Genomic DNA, 26,225 nt, shown 5'->3' with positions numbered 1-26,225 from the left:
AGAGACAAGCTAATCTTATTACCCTGGCAGATAAGCAGCCAGATATTCTGTTTGCCATAATTAATAAAGGAGCTTCACATTACTTAAACCACAGTGCTGACTTCAGTGATCCTTCCCTTTTTGGCAAGGAGGGATCAAAGGGAAGGAAGCAGAAGCTATCAGACAAATATCAGACAAAGGTTGGGAGGCTCCCTAAACTACACAAATAAAAAGCAGAGGTAAGGGACAGAAAAAGTATACGCTAACTCCATTTCTCTTGTGAAAAACAAAACTATATACATAACTACTTGTTTCTGCTCAAAGAAACCCCACTCACTCAGAGATTACAAAATGAAACACAAAAACAGAAACAAAAAAATACCAACCTGAGAATGGCTGAAAAAAACCTCATCGTTTTCACTTTCTTTGCTATAAAAAAACCAAAAACAAACCAACATATTACAAACACAAAACCAGACTTGTCTTGTAACTAAAACAAGCAGGACTTCTGCACACAAAGATTTTTACGTTCTTGCTGCTCTTGCACACTCACTAATTCACACAGTAAATGAAGGGACTCTCTGGGCTGCAGCACTTCAAGCTGATAAACAGTGCATTTTTTGCTTCCTCTCAGGAGCTATCTGAGAACAGTAATGTCATTTAATTCCAGTGCCCTTAATTCAAACCAATTCAACTATCCCAGCAAATGTAACTATTGAGAGAAATTGTCATCTCAGGTGAGCAAAATGAGGCTGTACAACTCTCACAAAAGAGTGAAGCACAAGGGAAAGGGGTGGATTCCCAACCCAGAGGCCAGGTAAGACAGGTCCTACATTCCCACGTGGAGCATGCTGGTTCAGGTGATCCACAGCTGATTTCTTTCCAAGTCTACACCATCAGCACCTTCAGTGACATTCCCATCAGGCTGGGAAAAGTCTTGGTGGCATGTGCTGCAGGGCAAAGCCCACAAAACACACACAGTGCCTCCACGAAGCTCTGCTTGAAGTTAACATGGTGGGTAATCTGTTGTATGGCATACATGTCACCCCCACAGCCTGGGTGGAAGATCTCTCAGGCTGTACTACAACCACAGGGAAAGGAAAACATGTATATAAACATACATATATATATATATATATATATATATATATATATATGTGTATATGTATATATACACAAAACAAAATAAAATTAAAATCACCTTTCTTCAGATAAAATTTCCATGTCATCAGGTCCTGCTCTGTCTACAGGCTTGGATGAGCTAAAGTTTTCCATACTCTGCAATACAGTAAATATTAAAGCAGTAAGATATATATGATAAACAGATTCAAGCTGCATGCCATTGAACAGATCAAATACAGAAATATCCAACAGGATTTCTAGGAAAAGGGTAACATTCACACTACTGCCTGCTGCAGAAAACAAACCTCACACTTTATTGCCCATAAACTGCAAGAAAACCCAACTGCTCACTGCTTCATCTCTTTCATCAGACAACCTCAAAACATCATAATAGAATAATGCTGTGTGGTACCCCACCAGCTCCCATTTTACAGACTGACAGATAGCCTTGGCTTGGGAGCATTTCTTTGGCCTGTGCAATTCCTCTAAGAGCAGACAGCAAAATCACAGCAACCTCTCAGCAGAACTCTGTATGTTCATGTTAGAAAACCCTCCACTACTCAGCCAAACCTTTCCTTAGTTTCTTCTTACACAGGCATAAAAATGCAAAGAGACTGCACAGATGTAATGCTGGGCTAATATGAATGCAGGGCAAGCAATCCAACTGGTTATGACCTCTTGTTCTGGGATTTCTCTTGGCTACCATTAAGGACATTAACACTGCTGAGTACTGTGAAGACAAGCCATGTGGCTACTTCAAGAACATATTCAAGCGGCTTTCTACCCTGGGTTTTGGGCAAGTTTCTCTTAAATAGGAGAAGCAGGATCCAGCCCTGGAAACTACATGCACAGACTTCTTGGGGCAGTCACAGCTCTCTCTCTCACCTGCTACACCCCCAGCCCCATATGATGACACAGCTCTGTCATTCCAGCCTTGCCTAATTTGATTCTTCAAGTCCTGCTAATACCTGGCTACCATGTCCCTAAAATGCAGTTACAAGCTTTTGATGCTTTGTGGTTGGTTTGCCTGGGAGTCTAAGTGGAACTGACAGTTTCCCCACTACTGACTTGTGCTTTTGAGCCAGATGCAATCAGACAGCTAAGAGGAAAGCTTCCATACACTGTCCTACATACTCTTTCAGGCTTTAAAAAAAACGAATGCTCAGAAAAGGGTGTTTAGGGAGAGACATCACAGACTTACTTACATGACAAAGGTCTACAAAGGCTTATTAGTAAATACTAAGGTGCATGTTTTGTTATACTCCAAAGAGGTAGTCTAATTGGGGTTATTATTTGATGTGTAAAGGTGTAGCCAAAAGAAAGCTAAATCATCACACATCCTTCTGGCAGTCTCTGAAATGCAAGTATGTAATAAACATACTCATTAAAACTTAAAAAGCAGCTTCTGCTCTTCCAAAACAATAGCACCATGCTCTTTGCAAGATGTTTCATAATGATACTTGCAGTTGATCATCCCACTCTGACATTTCCTATAGAAGGGTAAGCAAGAACCACACAGCTGGTCATCTTGGTCAAAGTGTTTTTTACACAAGATTAGCTCATTTTACATTCCTTTCAGCCTTTGCCCTTCAAGAGATCAAAAAATGAAGGACAGGGTAAAGTCCAGTGGACACAGCTAAATTTGAGGACATTTCTTCTGGGCACATTTGAAGACCTCCTGAATGCTTTTCAGGTCCACAGAAAAAGCGGACACTTCCGTCAGTACTTCCTTTCCTGAATCCCGAGAAAGATTCTCATTTACACTGAAACTGCTTTACACTCTACAGGCACAGAGAAAAGGTGCTGAAAAGATCATAAGCACTAGACCTTTGCCTATCGTCAAGTGCAATGCTACAAGCAAATACGGAAGTGTGAATGTGTTTGTCACACTCTGCTTTCATGAATTATCACATGAGAAGATTGTGGATACTGAGCGCTAAATTTAAGTTACTAAATTGAGCACAGTGTACAATTTTTGGCATCTTGCCTTCTTCTGATCACAACGAAAAGCAAATCCCCCTCTCACGAGAATCAGATCATTGCAATTTTGTGATCTAAACAAAATGAGTCCAAACAAAAGGTCGCATTAAGAATTTGCTTTCAGCAGGCTCTAAAACTTAGTCAAGCACCACTGAAGGAAATGCCCTATAGCTCAGGACAGTGTTTTCACACAGCTACTGCTGTTCCTGTTCACCATGCATTGCATGCTTGGTGCAGGCACAGCGCTTCTGTGCCGAAACACAGTGTGGTTTCTCAGCTGCTGACACTCCAGTCTGTGCTTGCTCTGGCTGAGAGGGAAGGAGGGTGAACCAGCTTTATTCTACAGCTTGGAGAAGTAGGCAAACTGTCCTCTACTGCGAAGATCACATGAAAATATGCTGGAAAAGTTCTACAGTATTCCAGATTTTTAAGATGTTATAACAAAGTCATTGATATCTTCAATAAAAGGGGGATAGAGGGATCATCTTTTGGACCAACACACTTCAAAGTGTTTTTCAAATTACAAGTACCACAGTAAAACACAGGCTTTAGGGAAAACATATAAACACCTTTGCCATCTCATTATCAAGTAGTCACTTGAAATCTAGTTTCAGAATTTAGCAGGAATATGAAAATAAACTTGACCTGAACATGACAACCTACATCTAAGGTTCCAAACTCCTAGCAAGGTTTTTGAAAAACTGGGAAAAAGACCTATATCCTTTCATGTTTTCCAAAATGCTCCACCAAAATTGAAAAGAAAAAAGCAAAATGTCTTGGAAAGAGAAAATGACTACACATGGAGTATCATAGCAGAAATACAGCTTCTCAGTTGCCTCATCACAAGGGTTACAAGTGTGGGAATCCAGTGTTTCCCATAGTCCAAAACAGGCACTGAGGCCTGTACTGCAGGCAAAAATGGCTACCTAAAGGAACCAGATGTGCACTGAAATAAAAAAAGAGTTCTCCCCATCCCAGTAACTGACATCAAATAGTGTAGCATGCTGGCTTACCACAGGACTGTCCTGGTTGTCATTAAGCTCTGATAGCTTGGTGCTGGATTTCTGCCGTTTTGATTTATTCCTTTCACTAAGGTATCCAGAGTTGGTGTCTTGTAATTTTTCTACATCTTGAGCAGCTAGAATACAATCTTCAAGACTGCTGAATCCAGAGGGAATGTTTTCCTTGTTGACAACTTCCCTAAAAAGAAAAGGGACATTACAAGAAGAGCTTGTTTAAAATGCTCTCTTGCTACATTTATGGCAGCAATAGAGAACTAAATCATACGGACTGGTGCAGTTCTGGCAACATCATCTCTTCCCTATGAAACCACTATCTCTGGTTCTTCCCAAAACAGCCAAAAACACACACTGTGCAACGCAAAATCCCACTGAGGAGTGAAAGCCAAGTGTATACACCTCAAGTGAGAAAGCTTTGAGGATCAGTGTTTGTGATTTGATTCAGTTGCCACTAAAACCAACACACAGAAACCTTCACATGGAAGCCAAACTAGCCCCTGGCTGCCTGTGGATTTTTTATAGAGAGTATGAAGCATATTTTCCTTTGAGACACGTGCTTTTAATTTAGAAAAGTGATTCACAGCTGCGGTCCAGGGATCTCCTTTGGTGCATGACACTGCATAATTGGCCCTCTTACTCACAACTCTCAAATGCAAGAACAGGACTGTGGTGATTCAGCCAAATACTTGATTTCTATTTGGGAATTATACAAAACATAAAAGGGGATGTACCTCTGCAATGGTAATGCAGCTGCTACGACAGAGGACTGTTTTGCTATGTTGGGAAAAGAATGGTACAGCCAGCCCTAAGCCATCACATGATGCACTCATTGGGACTCTCTGGGCTTGCAGGGTTTGTACATGTTTATCAGGAGCCTGGCACACAACTTATCTTGCCCTGTTGGATCCTTCAGCAGGCAGTTTTCCATTTGCAACTTTAGCAGTCTTCCCTCTACTATGTCCAACAGTGAAGATGCACATACATATCACTAGACCACAGGAGCAGGAAAAACACAAGGTGTCTCATTACCATGCCAGAGGCTAAAGGCAGCTTGCTTTACACTTGACAGTGAAACTGGAACATTTGCTAACTGTGTGGCTGTCTTACACAGTGCTGTGCAACTCCAAAGCCTGCTTTCGTGAACAGCAGGATAATTCATCTAGACTTGACTGGTGTGATAAGAAACCAGTTACTCTGCAGTATCTGGACAGTGCCAGCATGGCAAGTACTCAGAACAGAAACAAAAATAGAAGGTTCCAGTGACTTTCGCGATCACAGATCTCTAGGTTTTGTTGGTGGAAAAGAGATACAAAGAGGTATGATAAATCTCTGACTAAACTTCTAAGATAACACATTTGCCTTTGTGGAAGATTTAACAAACCCTTCAGCAGACCAATTACACATTCTGAGCCTGCAGATCATGTAATCTTCAAAGCCTGGGAGTTCACCTATGTGATTTTGTGATAAACACTCTTCCTGCCTGTAGTTCCACTTTGTGACATTACAAATCCTCTTGTGATCCATCACAAGGCAAGGAGATGAAGTCACTGACAATCAAAAAAAAAAAAAAAAACAGAAAGAAGTCTTGAAAAGAATCCTTAATTTTGATAATTTACCCAGAGAAACCCCAGCAATGTGACTTAAGGGAGCCAAGGAAAACAATTTGGACCACAGCCAGCATTCAAAACTTCCAACGTTCTTTAAGTCCTTGGCTCCAGTTTTTTGGACCAAGCCTGAATAACTGTGTCAATCATATCTAGAGGCAGCTCTGTAATGCAGTGTTGAAGAAAAGCCCTGCAGTACTATATGCTTCCAAACACGTACACTAGCCAGTCTCTGACCTACTTACCTGAGAAGCCTGTCAGCAGGGCTACTTAACAAGAAAAACTACTTGAGAGCTGCTGCCAGATACTCTGATGACTTGCAAGTGCCAATTTCCCAGGCCACCTTTACAGTATTTTTTCTTTCACTGTGAAAATGGTGCAGGTTAGTTTTTTCTTTTCTTCTGGATAACTACAGGGTTTTTTTGTACAACAGCTGCACTGACACATTTTGGGAAATACCATGGATGCAATATTAACATGAGGTATTGATGGCTATGCACCTGTATAAAAGTAGCTTCATATAAGAAGGTACAGATCCAATAGAATTTGGGGAACTCAGCACCCAGGAAACAACAACAGGACAAGAGATGTTTATTTTGGAATCAACTTCAAATCCTAGCAATCCAATGCTGCACCGAGGCACACACATTCTTTACAAGAACTACTGCTGTGTTACAGAGAGACACGAGTTAAGCACTGATTAGTGTAGTCTGTGCTACAGTTTCTCAAATACAGCTATGCCTTGTGTAACAATTAGTTTGCTAAAGCTGAAGTGATAATACATTTGTGCCATACAATGTATGTCACAACTAGAGGAGTATGAATGGAAAAACAGGCATTATCTTTACTCTTGGACAGACATCTCATGAAATTCACTACTAAGTCATGTTTAATCTTTGTGTAATAGGGAGGATAAAAAAAAATCTTAGATTCTGATTGATCAAAATTCTAATTTCAGACAAACTCCCAAGTCTCCTCACTAAACCCAAACACAAGCTGTGCCTCCACACACAAAAGAGGAACTTATTTTTTAAGACATTCTGAATTCAGAAAAGTAGCCGAGTCCAATGTTTTTATCTAAAAAAAGTTACAGGCAGCAGAGCCAACTGCTTGGCAATTTCCACTAATGCAGCAAATACTGTAAGTAACCAATTCCAAATACTGTAATTAAAAACTTGACTGCATAACCCCTCAGATTCTTATCATGCTTTACCCCACTTCATGATCTAGTAAACTCTAAATCTCCCAGATCTGACTGATGCAACAGAGCTCTGCACAGACACTGCAGTCTGCTTTGCACTCAGCTCAGGGCAAAGGTTCCTTTCATAACAGAACGTAGCATTGCCTTGATAAGAAGACATGACTGAGGTAGACTTTAAATATACTTTCCAAAACAAAGAAATCAGGCTCATACATGTCTCTGTTTCTCCGGGCTTCCTCCTGCTCTTTGTGATGTCGCCTCCTCTGCCTGGCAGACACATTAGAAGAGGCTGAAGATGTCCCGGATTCAGAGTCCTCTGAACTCTGGCCACCTGAGCCATGAACATCAAAGAGATGCTGCTCCACTGCTGAGCGGATTGTCTTCTCTAAATACCTGTCAAGCCGAAAAATAAGGTCAATTGAGCTCAAAGACTTTGTGGAGCTCCCTCTCCGCAAAAATAAATAAAATAAGGGTATCTGTGGGTTATGTTTTCTTAGGATGGCAAAGCAGCACAAAAAGTTCCAGTGCTATGACATATGCAAAGAGCAAAGCCAAAATCTTCAGATACCCACTGGTTCCAGTTCCTCAGAATAGCTCAGCCTTCCCAATTAATATTGCTCTTTTTATTTCTAGGGATGTCTGAAATTTCAGTAAAAACAACTAATTTTACTTACTGCAACTACAGACATTGGTCCCTAACTTCCATTCTCCTCTTAAAAGCCCCTGCTCTGACAAAATTGCTTTTGATACCCAGCCATGCTGATAGTGGTCAAACCTGTTGTGCAATACCAGCTCAGTAAGGCAATGGATCACCTGCAAAAAGATGATTCACTGCTGTCTCACAGAGGGATTAAAAAAAGCAAACAGCAGCTCACTACAAACACCTTGCATTTTGACCAAGAATGGGTTTTGTTCTGAGTTCATGCTGTTTTCACACATTCTTGGGCCACATTCCTGTGTGTCCACAGCCACCCTGACACCAGTGTGAGAGCACCCTGCAGTTGCATCGGTTAAAGTTGCGGGACTACTTGAACTTCCAACACAACCAAATTTTCATTTTGGTACTGCCATTTTCTCATAATAGTCCCTTCTTTCCTTCATCAGTGGAAGCTTTTATGGGAAAAAGATTTTTTTTTTCAAAGAGATCATACAGAAACACATTTTTGTATATGTCCCCATCCCATCTCTGTTTCTTGCAATGCTTTAAGCAGTCACTGAAGAATAGGTTTTTCAAGCATGCATGTCCAAAGTCCATGTATGGCTTCTACATCTTTTTTCCATAATTAAAATGTTATTTCAGGATTTGCTGGTTAATTTTCAACTGAGTAGCTACAGTATAGGGCTTATTTCTCCTTTACAAAAGCTGTGCTAAGTTGCTCTACTTGAAAGCCTGCTGGGACTGCAGTTCCTGGAAAAGTCAGAAGACCTTAGCAACTGCAAAAGCTCAGATGGTTTAACTAGGCAAGTATGTCTTCACTGTTGACAGAGATCAGTTCTGCAAACCCATTAGCCACTGGGAATTCCCAGCTCTGGCAAAGGAGCCAACTCCTTTTAGCTCTGCCCCTCCCAGTTACAGCAGTAGGGTCAAGTCACGTCCTCTGCTGGGATGCAACAGGGAGCAAACAAGAGTAAGAGGATGACACAGTGCTTCTTGAAATATGCAAGTTCTGCCTAAGCAAAACATCACAGGCACAGTGAGCAAAGAACCAAGGGCCTGAGAATTTTTCAGGAGGAAGTGATTTATAATCATTGCAGATGAATTGCTTTGGGAAACAATCCTTTATCCTCCCTTTTTGTTTATGTAAGAACAGCTCTTAAAGAGAAATCAAAGAATAACCAGCAGTAATTTAAAAAGCTCCAAGAAAGATAGGTACAAAATCGTAAGAGACACTTACTCTCCTGTAGCAGGAACGTTGTTACTGACTTGTGATACATGTGCACTGTATAAAAGACAAACAAAAAAAATAAGAAGAAAGTTACATCTTAATATAAGGTCTTAAAACCTCTTGCTCTTTGCAGTGCTAAAATTTAAAGGTCTCAACAACAGTTGTGTACACATCACAGGTTTTCCCCTTAAGAAATTTTCACTCCCCCTGTGAAGTGGCACATTTTGACAAGTCAATATCCTCAACAATTAATTTCCCTGTCATTTGCATGCAATTGGCAAAAGTCTAACAGCAAGTATTTCAACCTCAACATGTTAAAGATTTTTTGTTTCCTTTTGGGCTTTCTGCAGCCTCATCACAGAAATCTTTCCTTTCTGAAACTGACTTGAAAATGTATACACTTAATATTTAACTGCTCTCTCTGTTTAACTGTTCTCTCTTTGAACAAGCTCAAAGAACATATTCATATACTTTGCTTCACATTTTAAAAAATTAAATCCACGCATGCTTCTTTTTACCTCGGTCTCTTTATCAGGCTCATGAAGAGCTGACACAAATGTAGATGTTATCACTTGGTGTTCAGAGCCCTTCTGAACAAGCTGACCTGGCAAAGATGTCACCGCTTTCTTCCCTCTGCCAAGCTCAGTCCCATCCTGCTCCTTTTTCACTCACTGACTCAGCTGACTCAGCCTTGCAGATAAGGCAGCACTGCCTATTCACTGCTCCTGCGACCTCCTTTAAGTCGAAGAAACTACAGGCCTAGGGGTTTCATTTCAAATTATCCCAGTATCAGCAGAGTACAACTGGAGGATAAATCCTAGTAAAATGTGGTCAGGGTACAAAAGCCAAGCTGGATGCAAGATGTTCTTCCTGCCATAATAGCCATTCATTGTTTTCAGTCTTCACCAGTTTCTCTCAATTTCATTGCAGAACGATCAACAGCTGATTTGCCTTTGTTACCCAAAGGTTTTCTCTCTGCTTCCCTTGAATACTTTGCACTTCACTGTATGGGGCTAGAGCTAGCTCAGAAGCTGCAGTACTCTCAGATAACCACTCTGTGGCTTTACTGGGTTTGAGTGTCAGTTGGGTAGCAGGTAGGCAACAGAATAAGAGAAGGATAAATGATGGGTCACTACAGCTAATTTAACAAAACCAACAAACCAGCGTGACTCCTCCCCACAAACACCCAGCTGCAAGTAACACTTGCAACGTGCTTCAGGCTGAGCCGGTGTGTTCAGCTGGGGTCTAACCACACACACATCCCTGCCAGTCCCAGCTTCACTGAGTGCTACTCTCCAGTCCCAGCACAGGTCACTGGAATGGTGGCACATCAGGAAAGCAGTCATGGACTTGCCAGTATGTTCCACATTTCCTGAGCAGGACCTGAGCAGTAGTGTCATTCAGATAATTTCACCAAGACATACAAACAACTATTACTGTACCTACTATTACAGATAAAATATCTGCATACCGGAAACAAGATTTACAAGATCACACTCTTCCCATATCTAACATCTTGACTATCGACTACAGGATGGCGCTGGAATTTGAACTGCACATTTCAAGCACTGTACTTGCTTTCCTCTTTGCTTACAGGAACTATGTGGCCTCTTCCCAGCCCAAATCTATTTTTTAAGACCTGGTCTCCCATGGAGACATATTAGCAAGTAAGGTGCTAGTGTGGTAGGCTAACCCACATTATAAGATAAAACTAATGTGCTTGCTACAGCTCTTACACCCATGGGAGTACATTAATGCTGTATCACCTTTTCATAGTAGCTACATGCAAGCCAAACTGAGTGAGGCTGTCTTTCGTATCACACTTTTTTTCTCTGTTTTCATATCAGGAAAGAGGTAGTGGAAAGGAAAAAAAGATTGCTTAGATTTTAGATTTTCTAAAACATCCCTAGGTTATAGGTCTTGCTACCAATAAATTTTTTTCAAACACGCCAGTACATTCTAATTCACAGTTAACTGTAGGCTTTACTATTACCAATTCAGTTTTAGGTACAATAACCTGACTACTTTTAAATTATGTGTAACAATTAATCTAGAAAAGCCCTATTCAGGCAATACAGATTCTGCAAGAAAGACAGTAACAAGGTGATTTTCAAACTACTGACAAATAACAAGGAAGTACATATCCATTGCATGCTAGCTGAGTGGATAACTACAAAATGAAGCTCTGACGTTCTGCTTTTATTGTACTGAATCCAAGTTTATCCTTAGCTCTGTGATAACTTAATGGTCTTTTATTAGCCCCCTCTCAACAAGACAGATTTCAAATCAGTTTTTCTAGATATACTAGCTTCCTTTTAATTCTATAGTTAGTAACTCTTCTGGCTATTTCATTTTGAAGCTTAATTTAAATATGTTAATAAATTGCTTTACTTACTCTTCACCAACCTTTCTTACACCAAAGAACTTCACATCCAAAACAAACGGCGGAGGGAAGAAAGCTACAAAGTGGTTTTAAGATTTGAGCCTGCTGCAGGCCAGAACAGGTGGTGCAAGAACACGTTGGCAAACCCAGGCAAAGACACCACCCTGTAAGGATTTCAGAGCCCAGACAAGTAACCAGGCAGGGTGTACCCTGCAGGGTTTTCCAAACTTCCTGGGTGGCAGAAGTCACTCTGCTGTTGGATTTATGTGGAGCAGACAGGGCGAGCCATGCCTAGAAGAGCCTTCTTGGCATGCCCACCTGTGCAGGCAGATGCCGTGCTCAGTAAATCATCTGGACAATGGGGACTCATGTTCTACTTCAGTTCATTATTTTCTCCTCACATCTGCTCCATTTCATTGATACGTACAGTCATTTATGTCTGCAGCTAGATTATCTTTATTAGATTATGCAGCTTCTGTTGCAGAGCATGCTGAGAAATACCGACTCTTCATAGAAATTACAGGTTTTCCTCAGGCAACTGAAGGCAGCAGGGCACCTTCCCAGTGCTGGGAGACTTTTACTTTCAGAAAGCCAGTCAGAAAACATGCATAAAGGCATACAACTGTTTTAAGTCCTATGAACTTTTGAACTTGTTTCTTATGACCCTCATGCTTTTCCTTTTTGGAAGTCTGACCTCTAGCACTTCCTAGTTTTGTCTAACTTGTCTACCCAAGTCTTTTGCTCACTTTCAGAGGTGCTCTATCAGCTCTGAATAATGTCTTACTTCACACTTCTTATGGCATGGCCTTCTTTCTTCTGTTTCAACCTTAAGGACAAGGTAGTATATTCCACCACCATTAAATCTTTCCTGAGCCCGCTAACTTAGTACTGCCTAAGTTTAAAAGATGTGCACTGGAATGAGAATTATCTCACACAATGCCTGCACCTTGTCTGGTCTGCATTGGGCATCTTGTGATAGCAGATGTCGGATATCAATGCCCCCTCTCCTGATTTCTTTCATTCAAGCCACTATTGAGCAAAATATCTTAGCATCTAGACAAAAAGAGCAAAGAAAAAAACATCAAACAGAGCAAACTAGGAAACCAACAGATCTTTTCCCAGATTTGGTTTCCATTTATGAAGTCATTTAATTGATTCTTGACCATAGCTAATGGCCTAATTCATAAGCTATACTTGCAGTCTGGTACTAAAGTCACCTGTTGCTGAGAGGTATTTATAGTCCATCTGCTTTATTCAGGAAGCAAAGGTGGTTTTTGTTCTTGCTTTTGCTTTTTTAAAAGCCAAGCACAGCAGTAAGAAAGCCTCAATAGAAGCAAAAACTTTTTACCGTTTGGCTATTTCAGCTAAGTTGAGGATGCTTAAATGGCTTTGACATAACAGATGGGAAATTCCTGAAGTCCTCCTGAATATACAATTTCTATCCCTGATCTAAGAAGTTCCTATTAATAGGTATTTATATAGTCTAAATGTTATCCAATCTCCACACTGTGACATGCAATACTGAAAACTCACGTGGGATCCATTTTAGGACAACTACTTTATTTGACACACTTTCACCAAAGAGAAGTGTTGCGATGACATAGAGAATGTGAAAATAATGAGTTAAAAAAAAAAAAGGGGGTGTGCTCTTAGTTACCACAATGTCCCATCACACAGAGGATATGCTTTCATTATTTTCTCAGCACCTTCACACTTTCACAAGATCAGATCAAATTATGCTTCCTTTAAATGTGGTAAATAATTTTTTACATTACTTTGTTACTACACAGAAAACTGACCCCACTAAAAGCAACTTTATTCAGGATTCCTAAAGTTTTTCACTTGCACCTCCTTTATGATAGATGCACACTGACACCTACTGCTTGGAGCAGAGACAACCCTGCAGGGGATTCATAGAGGCCACATGATTCAGCCTTTGAATTTGCATGGCTGTGTCTGTGCAGGCTCCCCTGGAGAGGAGGGAAATAATCCTCAGGGAGCCTCAGACCTGAATTGGAGCCGGGCACCCAGAGCAGGGACACTCAGTGGCCTGGTGTTTACTTTCAGCCAGTGCAGGTGTGATGGGTGGGAGCCTGCATCACATAATGCAATCATGATTTCTAATGGGGCCCAGCACTCCTGTGGTCTTAGGACCTCTTATGACACATCCCATGGAGGGAGAAGTGTCCAGTGTGAAGGCAGCCAAGCAAATTTCTGAGCAGGTGTGAAACCCAGAGCAAAGTTTTCCAGTTTCTTCAGGAAACTGACCTGAGAACAAACAGCATGAAACATCTTACCCAATTAACTTCAGGGTAAGAATACCTGACCTGCATTATTTAAAGAGCTGTCTCAAATAAAAACTGTTAAAAGGAGAAGCAGTCAGTTGTTACTGAATAATGCCCACAGGAACACTTCTAGGAAAAGAACCAGGCAAAACAGTCTAGTGCCTTGCCCTGCATCCATGGGTATTTTAATGCAATCTTTGCCACTGCTTGTGATGTCAGGTCTCATCACAATTTCAGTTTAATGCTCTGCGTGTTGACAAGGAAGCTCCACACCACAAAGCTTTTGCTCTTCTCCCCTGTCATACCACTCTGGCTTAACTCAGGACGTAGGCATCAGGGAGCTCCTCTGGAAGCATCTACATGACTAACGTCACATCTAAGGCAAGTATACCAGCACAAAGCATGCCTGAAGATTCCCTGTCTTCTGGAAACTCACTGCACACATGGAGTGGAATTGTGCTTACAGGGACTTGCCACTGCCAGATGCTGCTTTATTACCTGAAACTGCTGTTTCTCAGTACTGATTACTCAATGCAGGTGGTATTCACAGTCTCATTAAAATATTACACAAGTAGCAGTACAAGAAGCAGTTTTAAAAAATCTCAACTCTCTTTACTACAAGGCTTTGTTACAAAAGGTTTTGGAACGTAAATGCCCTACAGACACGACTCTCTGGAACAATTAATCACCTAGCAAGGTTTTCCTCTTCTTTTAACAGAAGAAAAATATTCTTGCCTGGTACTGAGCACAGCTGAGCCAACAAATTATCTACTCAAGGACTGCAGAGAGGGAGAAGATAATTCTGGTCAGCAGTAGGTGAATGGATTCAACCGCCAGGTCTCTCAAACTGGTCAAGCTGACATCATCCTTATTATGCCCAATAAGAAAGGGCTCCAGCTACAAAATCAATAATTTTCTGCCCAAATATATTAATAAATTGTTTGTACACATGCTCACTTGCATCAGTATTGTTATTGAACATAAACATCCTTCCCTCTCTGCTCTAAAACTCAGGGAGAATATGTGTGCTCCAGTTCACTCCTTATGGTAGCTACGACCTCCATGTTCTTTTCTCCATCTTCTAACAGTCTTCCCATTTCTTTAATCATCTTCACAAACCAAAAGCCACTGGAGCACAACTGATTTGAAACTGTGTAAGGTGTCACCCGTCTCTTGTACTGGGGTATCCATACTTCTAAGTACACTGAAAATACTTACTTTATATATCCACTGTCACTGCTTACTTCAGCTTGAGTATTTTCATCCCATGCCTCCCTTTTATCCCTCCATGAACAATTATGTTCACAAACTTTTTTCCCCCTGGCATTTCCAAATGTGAGGAACTCCCCTTTCATGGCAAAGATTTTCATTATTAGACCTCAGGTATATGACTTTATTGCTTATGTTATTATTTTTATAGTATGTACCTTAAATTTGATGCTTATCTTTATAAATATATAAAAATATCTTAGATATACATGACAATGAGATATTTTATGAACGTATCTGTATATCTCACTCTATATAATATCTCACTGTCACATATTTTCTCTCAGGGGATACCACCAACCCATTCACCCTCCTAAATTTCTGCTATGAGCTCCATTAATGAACACAATTTGACTTTATTGTGCTAGTGGCTATTAAGGAAAAGAAGTTCATGGCACTTAAGGATCTCCAGCATCAATCCCCCTCTTCTCCTACCAGCAATATCTATACGTCTCACCTCCTCTCTATCCATCTTGAAGTTCTAGTATTCATGCCCATTTTTTCCATATAGATGGCATAACATAAAACATTTTGCTGGCATCAGACAGATTAGGTATATTCCTTTTCATCCTCTCACTGGAAAGCCTTTTAAAAAATAATGTGGTTGTACTGGTATTACCATTCTTTATAAACCTATGTCACATTTTGCCTCATTTACTGCTTACTCTCATACTGTTACCGACTGTTTATTCCCTTGCAAAGTAGCACTGGTGATAAAGTCTTGACCTTCCAAATATTGAAAGAAAAAAACCCCCAACAAATCAGTGTCATTTTAAGAAACAGTATATTTATTGGTGGTATTCTGACAGTTCTGACTTAAAAGTTAAGACCTTCAGCATTTGTTTTATTTGTCTTAAAACAGCAACCAGGGAAATATGTCCATTGTTAGCTGACATGGTACAGCACTGAATAATCAAGTCTCTGATTTGATCCTATTAAAACTGATTTGTGGAGGGTGTGCTGGTTTTGGCTGGGGTAGACTTAATTTTTTTCCCAGTGGCTGGTATATGGCTGTATTTTGTATTTGTGCTGAACACAAGGTTGATAATATAGGGATGTTTGTGTTATTGCTGAGCAGGACTTACACAGAGCAAAGGCCTTTTCTGGTTTTTGTACTGACAGGGAATTTTAGGGTGCATGGGAGGCTGGGAGGAGACAGAGCTAGGCCAGGTGACCCAAACTGACCAAAGGGATATTCCAGACCATATGACATCATGCTCAGTGTATAGAGTGGAGGGAAGAAGGAGGTGACATTTGGAGTGATGGCATCTGTCTTTCCAAGTAACCATTACATGTGACAGGGCCCTGCTCTCTGGAGATGGCTCAACACCTGCCTGCCCAGGGGAAGAACTAAATTAAGTCATTTTTCTGCTTTGCTTGTGTGCTTGGCTCTTTCCCATTAACTTGCCTTTATCTCAACCCAAGTGTTTTCCAGCTCTTACCAGTCTGATTCTCTACCAAATCATGCTGGTGGGAGAGTGAGCAGAGCAGCTGGCTGTGGTTAAACCACAACAGAAGGACAAAATATTCCTTCCGTCTGGCAAAAGCCAAGTATTATGCAGTGTTTGGATGCTAAAGAGCTCTTGTTCCCACTTACTTAACTTGTTGTATAACTATCTATATGGAACTACCGCATAAACACAGCAGTGACTGCTCTGTACAAAAACATTCATGATTCACTTGAAGGATTACTACAGCAGTATTTCAAACCATGTAAGTGTGGCAGGTAGCCACATAGATTTGACCATCAGACAGCTAAAGCAGACAGTCTCCCCTTCCTTGCCCATGGTGTGAAATGCAATTCCTACATATGTCATGCACAGCCTCTGGGGCAACAATTACAACATTCAAAGTGACACAGAATAAACTGGCCACCCACTCAACTTCTCAGTTGTTGAAGCACCAGGAACTGCCCAGCCAGCACCAATGCTCCTGCCAAATTAACTGCACATGGCAACTGACCTCAGGAGGACACATTTCTGATGTGTTACAAAAGGAAGCAAGACTTACAAGCTGTTCCCTTTATTTACAAGTAACTGTACCCCAGGAAAGTTACAAAAGACACCTTGGCAGGAAGCCTGTATGTCAAGGTGTGCGGCTCCCTCTCTACTCCTACCAGCCATGTGTTTATTCCTGACTGTTTCCTTCCTATTTGCAAGACAGATCTCCATGGAAACCCAGCCCTTAATTTCAGTGGACACCCTAATTCTTTGTTTTCTCCCCTCATAATCCTACACCTCTATTTAAGATGGTAAAATTAGCTTCCCTTCCTCTCAGAAATGTCCTGCTTTGTTATCAATTTTCTCAGGTCCACTCCTTGCTCCCTGTCTCTCCTTGGTGATCTTGACAAGGTCAGCCAAAGAGAATTTCCTTCATGGATCATTCTTCTATAATCCAGGAAAGGGATTGGAAGGACAGTTTTGAGCAGTAAGACAGATGGAAACATAATGAAACCCTAAAATACTTTGAAGGTCACATTTAGCCAGAAAGAAAAACAAAGGGGCGGACAATTTTCAATGGAACAACAGGATGAAGATTTAAACTAGGGAAAATTTGAGACAGGGGAATGTATTTATGCAACTACAAAATAAACTCCTGAAGGAAAAGGCAGAATCTCCTTCAACAATTGGAGCTTTTGAGGCACACATCAGGCAACATCTGCACAAATAGATTGCAGGGAATGACAGTGCATCAACAGGAAGGCAGAGAGGATCATGCAATCAGGCTAGTCCATGAACAATTCCCTGACAGATTCCTGCACAGTATGCATTAACTGTACTCTCTCTATGCTTCATGTTAGAAAAATTCTGTAAGAAAAAAACCTAAGCTACAAAGATAAACAGGAATATATGCCAGAGATTAAAAAAAAATTCAGACATCACTGTAAGAATTCCAATTATCACTGTTTACACAAAAAACACCATTAGGATTTATTTTTATTTGTTTAAACTTTGCAGAGATCAAAGAACCCAATTATAATATCTGGCCCTTCCTCCTCTGCAGCCCTTCATTGTTAATTGCTCTGGCTCCTGTTCTATACTTCTGTTAAGTATAAATGAAAGCACTGGAACTGAGCCTGCTACTGAAGCAAGCAGAGCAAACTTTCACAGATGTCAACAGAATTAGACCCCTTTTACAAGCAGTGACTTTGCCCTCCAATTGGCAAAACAAGAAACAATTTGTTCAAATGCAGCAAGAGCACCATTCCCTCCAGCGAGGCTTGCTGGGTACCCAGGCACTCTCCTGCTTCTCTAGGCTGCAGCAGGGAACTGGATGGGCTGCTGACTCACCATCTGGTTCCTGGTTTCTTTCTGAACAGCACATGCTGCCAGTTCCTCAAATCCTGTAGCAAAAATCTCTCCTGTGCCTTCAGATAAGCTATTCAGGCATCTAAGCTACGTAACAAATCAAATAAAAGAGGAAAACCACGTCCATCTTGTAATAAAGATCTTAAACCCTGGGCCTCCTGTCTAAATACCAAAGAATCGCAACAGAGATGCTATCTTACAAAGACTCATCCCACTAACTGAGCAATAATTACAAATGTAAAATGAATGCTCACTTTGACTACAGTCTGTTCAGCATTTCCAAACCCCTCCCCACATTTAATTCCAATGAGTCAATCCCACACAGAAAAATAAATGAAAGCAACTGAGTAAATACCTCACATAGAAGGGTGACATAGGCCGCTCATCTTCTTGGGAACTAAAAACAAAACAAAAGATATTTTGTAAGTTAGCATGCAGCTCTGTCTTGTATTTGTTGAACCTCAAGGTATTCACTCTTAAAAAGCAGAGATAACAAAACTGAAATTGTACCCGTTACAGAGGTAACACTTAAGTTTATTTTGTCCTCTGGTTGACACATGGAAGAAAGCTTTAAGTTACTTTCCTTAAATCCTGGCAATCCAACTCATTTCTCAAGGTCGACAAATGTGGCGTAACACATCTCCTGCTAGACAGCCAGGAGTCATTCAGACTATGCAACAGTGCTAGGGCTATTCCCATAGCAACAACAAAGCATTTTGCCAGGAAAACCAAGGGAGTCCTTTGCTGTCTGCTGCTCCAGAATTAAACAATCTGCCTATTAAAGCCAAACTTGGGAAAAAAAATCCAAATTACATCTTGAGTAACCAAAGAAAGAGCCATGGCCATAGGTGTATGCAAGAGGCTACCTATTCCCCAGTTTTACTACTCCTGTGGAAAGTTTATTGCAATGAAAATTTCTGTAGGATTAAGGTCAGGGATTGCCACTAGCTGGCATGGAGGCCCCCTGACAAAATGTTTAGTTGTGTTTTAGTTGTCAACTGGCCTGCCTCAACATAACTACCTGGCAAGTGACTTAGCAGCTCTGATCCAGCTCACTGTGCCTGTGCTGGCACAAGGGTAAGAATGAGCTGGGACACAGAACCACACATCATCTCTTGAATTTTGAAGGATTGCATTTATCGGCTTACAAAAGCTGCTCTAAGCACTCGATAAACGGGGAAAGGAACATCTCTGTAGGATTTGCAACTAGGAAATCAAGTACTCGGGTACCTTCTGCAGCTTCCATTGGAGCCAGCATAAAGCTCCCTCAGCAAGATGAGCTGAAACTGGCCTGCAGCCAGGTAAGCACCCTGTCCTCACACTGTACAGAGCCAGAGGCAGATTTAACCATGGCTTATTTCCAAGCCAGCCAATGTTATAACAGATCCACAAAAATGAATGCCAAATACACTGAGGGTAGCAGAGCATAAGGGAGGAGGCAAGACACAAGGGAGTCAAAAAGGCAGACTGACAGTGTTCCAGGGAAATAATCCCAGGGATTCAACCCCCCAACTGGAATATGGAAAGATTCACAAATAGACATCTACAGAAAAGACCTTAAAGCACATGATGGAGGAAACCCAAAATACTGATTTGAGGGTAACACCAAACACCACAGACCGGAAGGATGAGAAACTGCCTCTGAAATCACTGTGGTCTGCCAAAACTTCATCACTTCTGTAAGGCAACAGTGACTGGACAGCTTTCAGCAGCTCCCCAAGAAGACTGAGAGCACAGCTGCTATTAGAAACCTTGCTGCCACTTCTACAAGCCCATCCTCAGTAGCCTGAACAAGCTGCAGTGCCCAGAGCTGCTGCTGCTGCCAGAGCCAGGCAGGACACAGAGCAGTGCGCAGCAGGTGGAAAGTACCTGTGATCTGAGGTTAATGGTACCAAAGAGTCTTTGTGAGAAACTGCTACAGCTTTGAGACTGCCTGGAAAAAGCTGATGGAAACATAGAAATACCCATTACTGCCTTCCCCGAAGATAACCTGCAACAAAGACATAGGCAGGAACCTCTGACAGGTAAGGCTCCTTCCCCTCACGGCAAGCAGAGTCTCCCAGCCTGCATGCATGCTATCACTTTATTTAGCAATTACAGAATATGTATTATTTAAATATAAAGGAAGTACTTTAAACTCACAAAGGTACTGTTGAAGTTTTTTGCTATGTTCAGTCCACTGCATTAACAGTTGTACTTGTAATCTCAATGCCAACAAGTCCAAGTAGTGGACAGAAAACATGAAAAATCTTCTCTCACAAATGAAAGTTTACAGCGCCATCAAGATTTCTGTGCACTAATGCACGTCGAATGACAACCCCAAATGCTGCTTTATGTACGGGTGGCAGTGGCCAAAGCCACACCCACGCCTTCTTTTCCATAATAAACACCCCTCCTTATTTCAAAGTTTGTATTTAACTTCCAAATCAAAGCAGCACAATCATACTGAAAAAGTTCAAATAATCTTTTACATTTATGTTCCCAATATTTGTTTTGACAGAGGAAACGGAAAAGTAATATTCAGCAGGGACTCTGAATCCTCTTGCATTTCCTTCCCTTTCTTCCACAGCAAGTGCAACTGGATGCTTCTTAAGTTCAAGCAAGTTTTCTAACTGTACAAAAATTTATCCACCCATACAAAGAAACGAAGGAGAAACAAAGATTTTAAGCCAATTAGCTGGGAATGGCACAGAAAGAAGCTCTTACAGAAGTTAGAAATTAAGTATCAGTTTCATTTAGATCATCAAGTTTCAAGATTTCATATGGTTGGCAATAATTGTAGCTGTAAAAAACATATTTTACTCAATAGTGGTTCATAGTTTTACATGTACAGCAAATGAGCAGCAGCTGAATCTGGGATGAAGACCTCCAAGCTATCTAGTATGAAATCCAGACTTCAGAGAAAATCATAAAAATCTTCTAAATTTCTACCTTGCCCAGCAAAGAACTAATCCATCAGACAAACAGGCTTAGCAGTAAATTAAATTTCAGGGCTTTTTTGTTTCGTTGGGATTTTTTTATCCTCAAAGTTTTGTCCAGATTTATGTATATTTTTTTTTCCCATGCCCAGGATGCATGAAATAACTTTAAGAAACTCCAGTTATTTATTCAGCTATCACTGATTACCTGGCCAAGCAGGTAAGTGCAAAATACAGCAGTTTCTTTTTTTTTCTCAAGCATATAAATAGCTCCCCTAAATCCAGGGATTAAACAGAAATTAATCACTTACATTAAATACTTCAGAGATTACCTGACAATTTCCTTCTTGCTAATAACCAAACCAAATACCAGCCAAACTAAAAACAAAACAAAACAAACCCCTACAAAACAAAACAAACATAAAAAACCACAGCAAACCAAACTTGTTCTGTCTATTTCATGGGTAAAGAAGCAATATTATGTAAGTTTGTGACCACCACTGAGCTAATAAAAAGTTTGTCAGGGAGAAAGGAACACCAGTTTAGCCCAGCAGTTAGTTTAGCACATCTTGGGATTTTCAGGCAGAGCTTTTCTGTCTCTGAAGAAGGAAATAGGAAAGACTGTGGGAAGTCTAACTGTTAAATGATGAATTTCCATCACAGGAGGAGAGTTTATCCTTTTTTGCCTCCCTCTTTTGCAACGGGAATATTACAGGCAATGTTACATCCACCCCTCACATTCTTAAACAGGCTATCATGGTTTGTTTTTTTTTTCTGACATCTCAAAGAAACATAGAACCATGGAGGGTGAAAAAGACCTCTCAGAACAAGTCCAAACTTTAAATCATCTTGCCCTTCAGGCAGCATAAAGGAGTTGCTGAACCCATTTAGATGGAAAGTTCCCAATTTATTTACATGCATGAGGAATACCCTTCTCAGTCCTCTCCTCACTGGTCTGAGCTCCCACCACAAGGCAGAGAGTGGTTTAGGGTCCTTCTTCCTTGTTTTATTTGCACTTAATCAGCAGCAGCTCTTCTGTCTTAGCTTCCTGGCACTGGAACCTCCATTACAAAGGGACTGCTGCTTTCCTACTCCACATCTTTTCAAAACTTAAATGGGATATTAAGTGGAATGAAGTTTGTTTTTTTTTAATTAAATACCCTGGATTTTAGCTTTGGGGATTTTTGTTGGTGTTGTTGATGTTTTTTTTTTTTTACAATTATGAAAATGTACTTCGACTCGGGTCAACATTTTGCACCAGAGATGAAGGGCCTAGACACTGGCAGGGTCTTGCTGCTCAGCCAAGGTCATGTTTTCCTAATGCTTTGCCAGAGCCTTTGTTTGTTCTGACCTCAAATGTTAGATAAGGGAATAGCTCACTTTCTATTCTACCACAGAGATTCTCAATTCCACAAGAAATGTAGTTGTTTTTTAGTGGGAATACTTTTTAAATGCAAAGCAATTTAAAAAGGCTTTGAAACAAAAAGGCAATGAAAAATGAATGACATCAAATTATTAATTATATCAGAAGTTAATGCAGGCTTTGGAGACAGGAGAAGGAAGGCTAAGTTTGGGTGACTTCTTAAGGCTTCAAACCTATCTCGCTCTTGTTTTCTTCTCATCACTCAGAACATCTATGCCTCCTTGAACTAAAAGACATAATTTTTGCAACTACTGAGGATTTTAACAATATTGTTTATTTAATTATTATGACATTCAACACCAACAACACTAAAAACAGCTTCAAGGAAACATTTATTCTGAGGACTATTTACAGTACTGCTTTTTGCTGAGGGTCTCATCTTATTCACGAATTTTTCAGCACTTCTTCACCCATCCAAGTAATTTCCCCATAAAAGTTATTTCAATGTTGCAAAAAAGGCAAGATTGAAACAGCTCATGAAAATTTATTGCATGCTTATTTTCTCAATAGAGCTATTTACTCTTAGCTTGTGCTTCACAGCAGTGGGTAAAAGGCAATGTTTTTGCAAATGAGAAATAGCAGGCAACAGAAGCTTTTGCTTGCAAATAAATCCTTCAAAATAAACTTCCCTCAAATAAGTATTGGAATACATTATGTAAAAGAAGAAATAATATCACTATCCTTGATACAAGATTAACCATAAATTTAATCTAATATCATAACACTGCAGTGATACAATGGTCAACATTAAAGTCAGCACCTACCCTCAACCCTTGAGCAATGCCACCCTTGCTCTATATTCTTAAACAGAGGGGGAGGAGGGAATGCCATATATGCACTGTTTAAAAAACAAATGCTTAACAGCTATTTTCCTGTGAGAGTTATTTCCATGCTAACATTTCCATTTTCCCTGAAGAGTAACTTTCATAACTCAAAACCATAACATGTTGTTTCAGATATTTATCTCCAGTCTTCACAATAGTTGTGCTTATACCTAACCATGCACACCACTGAAACTTAAGTAAGCTACTCAGCAAATGAGCCACATGTCAAAATCCAAGGCTGACAACCCAGCTTCTTTATTATGAACTCACGTATTCTGCAAAAATATCATACTATGCGAAACATCTCCAGTTACTTGGGTGCGGGTGAATTGATTTAAATATTAAACTCCAAAGGATCCCATCATCCTCCTCAAAGCTGTTTCTTCAACATGTTTCTCCTAAAGATCTCACAACTAAATTAGACTGCACAGGCATCTATCCACAGGCATAACTGCACAGGCTGTGTGTGAGGGGGCACTGAGATTGAAGCATATTATCTGAACAGGAAAAAAAAGTATACCGAAGGCTTTTTGCACATCTCCTACTTCAAAGCAACACCAGAGATTAGGGAAATACAGGCTATCCCATGGCAAGCTGAAGTGAGCAGAACTTCTTGCTGATTAAGTGCCACTATGAGCAAGAGGTAGATTTTCCTTTTATATTAACATATATGAATATCACAGAGCCCTTGACAGCATAATTTTGTGTGATTATTTTCTGCTTACTATCCTCCTAGACTGAGAATATGTTTATCTTTTATGAAATGACGTCAATGTTAAACAGTTCACTATAGTTGTTTTACTTCTTAAAGACTAGTTGGATCTTATGAAAGATGGGGCTGTGTCTTTTCTTTTACTTGTGGTTTGGCAAAAGTCCTCACTAGGATAAAACCAGAAAATGGCTCAGAAAGAGGTGGAATGAATGTACCGGCCAAAGTCTCACCTCTTCTCAGAATTTAACAGTGAAGTTGCATAACACATACATACCTGTTGCATTATAATGGTGAAGAACTGTTACTAGGTAACCAGTGATTTCAGTTTCAGGATTGTTTGTTAAAGCTTGCACACTTCAAATAAAGGTATCTAAGAGGCCAGTTTTCAGGCAAATATTAATATTTTGTTGCTTAATCAGGTGGACACCCCAGAGACAAACACCAAAGAAAATCTCCACACCAATTTCTTCTTTTAGTCAGAGCCTTCCACCTCCAGTGGTACGGAGGAAGAGCTTCCACAGGCTACTACACTCACCATGTCACACCAGTGACAAGACAGGGTACCCAGCTGTGGGTCAAATCCGAGCTTGGAAGATTAAAAATTCACACAGCATTTTCTAACAAGCTATGACTTGAGGAAGATGAGAGCCACAGGTTTGAATTTCTCTTCATTCTTCCACCAGGAAAAAAACCCACCCAAACCCAAAGCAAACAAAGAAAAAAACTACATTCAAGTTCTCTCCACCCTCAGAGAGCATACTTCACACCCATATTCCAGAATATACTCATTTGGGCTTGTCAAGCACTCCCAGTACCTTGGACAGAAAGCGGTAACAAAGTCCAAAAGATCAGACTTATTTATGGTACAACTTCACACACAAAAATGTTCACAAATGTGATAAAGAAAACACAGCAGCCATTCCCCCTACCCATGCAGACAACTGCTGCTGTACAGGTTAGAAAGAGATCAGTCACATTCCCTACTGCTTTCAGATGCACTTGCTAAAAATATTTGTGATGGCTTCACTCTTCCACTACCTTGACTTGTTGAGCAACAGAGGCCACCGCTCACAAACAAGGCCCAAGTGTGTGCCTGCCTTTCTTATCTCCTACAGCAACTGGTAGATATGAGTGGCAAAGGCAGCCACAGGCTTCAGCTTTGCACAGCTGTTGTTAAATCTTCAATAGACTGAGCTAGAATACATGAATTAAAGCGTGCATTAACAGCATTAGTAACACTCTAACTAGGAAGCTGGGATATCAAAGTAAGCTAATGCTATTCTGAAAAGATGGTAGCCTAATAGCAATAGACGAGACAATTACTGGTGGATAAATTGATGGAAAATCAGTAATGCAATCTATGTGACATTCAGCAGTGCCTTCTGCAGTGCTTCGGCAATACAATACCTACTGCAGTGAGGATTCAATATATTTGGCCTTCTACTTCTTCCCATACAATGAAACATAACCCTGACATCCCTACCATCACTCCTTCACAGCAGGACACCATACCCCATCACATGCCATTCCACAGGTATCTATATATTGCATGATACCATATAGTCCATATGGCTCTATGCAAGCACTTTATATGATTTTCTGGAAGACAGATTCACAGCTCACACCTATCTTGGTAGACACAGAGCCCTTCTCCCTCACCCAAGTTTTATACACCAGCTACACATTTGTTTTGCTTCAGCACATGAGGGTTTCCATGGCAGGCACAGCATGGCCCCAAAGAGAGCATGGAGCAGGGCACCTGCAGGAGATGGGCAGGAGCAAGCTCAACTCACCCAGGATGGGAACCAAGTGTGATTACTGCAGGCAGCTCATTCCCTTTCTTGAGAGGGACAGATTCTTTCAGCTTGGCAAGTGTCCTAAATCACAGAATCTGAAGGGTACCACTACTCTGATCAAATCCAGTAACAGGAACCATGCACTGCAATTTGTCTATGCCCTCAGCTGGGACAGCAACACCAGTTTATCCACGCCACAGCAACCATAAACATAGCACTATCCATGCTGATACCAACCAATACCAGAGGCATCAGCTTTCCTGAAGCTGAAAAAAAAGCTCAAAGCCAGGAAAACTCTGCCCTAAGGGAGGGAAGAACAGGAAAATAAAGGTTCAAGCTAGAAAATGCCACTGTAAAGGGATCTTGCAATCTGTGCCAAAAAAACCAAGATGCTAAAAAGTACAGTATACACAGCCTAAAAACAGATCAAGGAGACAGAAAAGGAGACAGAATTTCATTAATTATTTTAACTGAAAAACTCAAAGCAATTCTGTACCATGCTTACAGCTTAATGGA

The 26,225-nt window shown here is 40.6% G+C and overlaps 1 protein-coding gene across 2 annotated transcripts in view; it reads right to left on the bottom strand.

Moving 5' to 3' along the window:
- The window catches only part of FAM13A (family with sequence similarity 13 member A), a 115,252-nt gene that overhangs the window by 27,375 nt on the left and 61,652 nt on the right, over positions 1 to 26,225 (bottom strand). The window contains exons 7-12 of one of the 2 annotated variants that reach the window (XM_062493013.1): positions 18,392 to 18,433; positions 8,801 to 8,845; positions 7,119 to 7,298; positions 4,095 to 4,281; positions 1,181 to 1,257; positions 366 to 408 (exon numbers count right to left, since the gene is read on the bottom strand). In XM_062493013.1, the coding sequence (XP_062348997.1) occupies positions 366 to 408; positions 1,181 to 1,257; positions 4,095 to 4,281; positions 7,119 to 7,298; positions 8,801 to 8,845; positions 18,392 to 18,433 (574 nt within the window). Of the gene's footprint in view, positions 1 to 365; positions 409 to 1,180; positions 1,258 to 4,094; positions 4,282 to 7,118; positions 7,299 to 8,800; positions 8,846 to 10,030; positions 10,138 to 18,391; positions 18,434 to 26,225 lie in introns of those variants that run through there. The other variant, XM_062493014.1, reaches the window with a different exon arrangement.

This window comes from Cinclus cinclus, chromosome 5 (assembly GCF_963662255.1).
Source record: "Cinclus cinclus chromosome 5, bCinCin1.1, whole genome shotgun sequence".
Lineage (NCBI taxonomy): Eukaryota > Metazoa > Chordata > Aves > Passeriformes > Cinclidae > Cinclus > Cinclus cinclus.
This window is presented reverse-complemented; position numbering and strand designations above follow the sequence as displayed.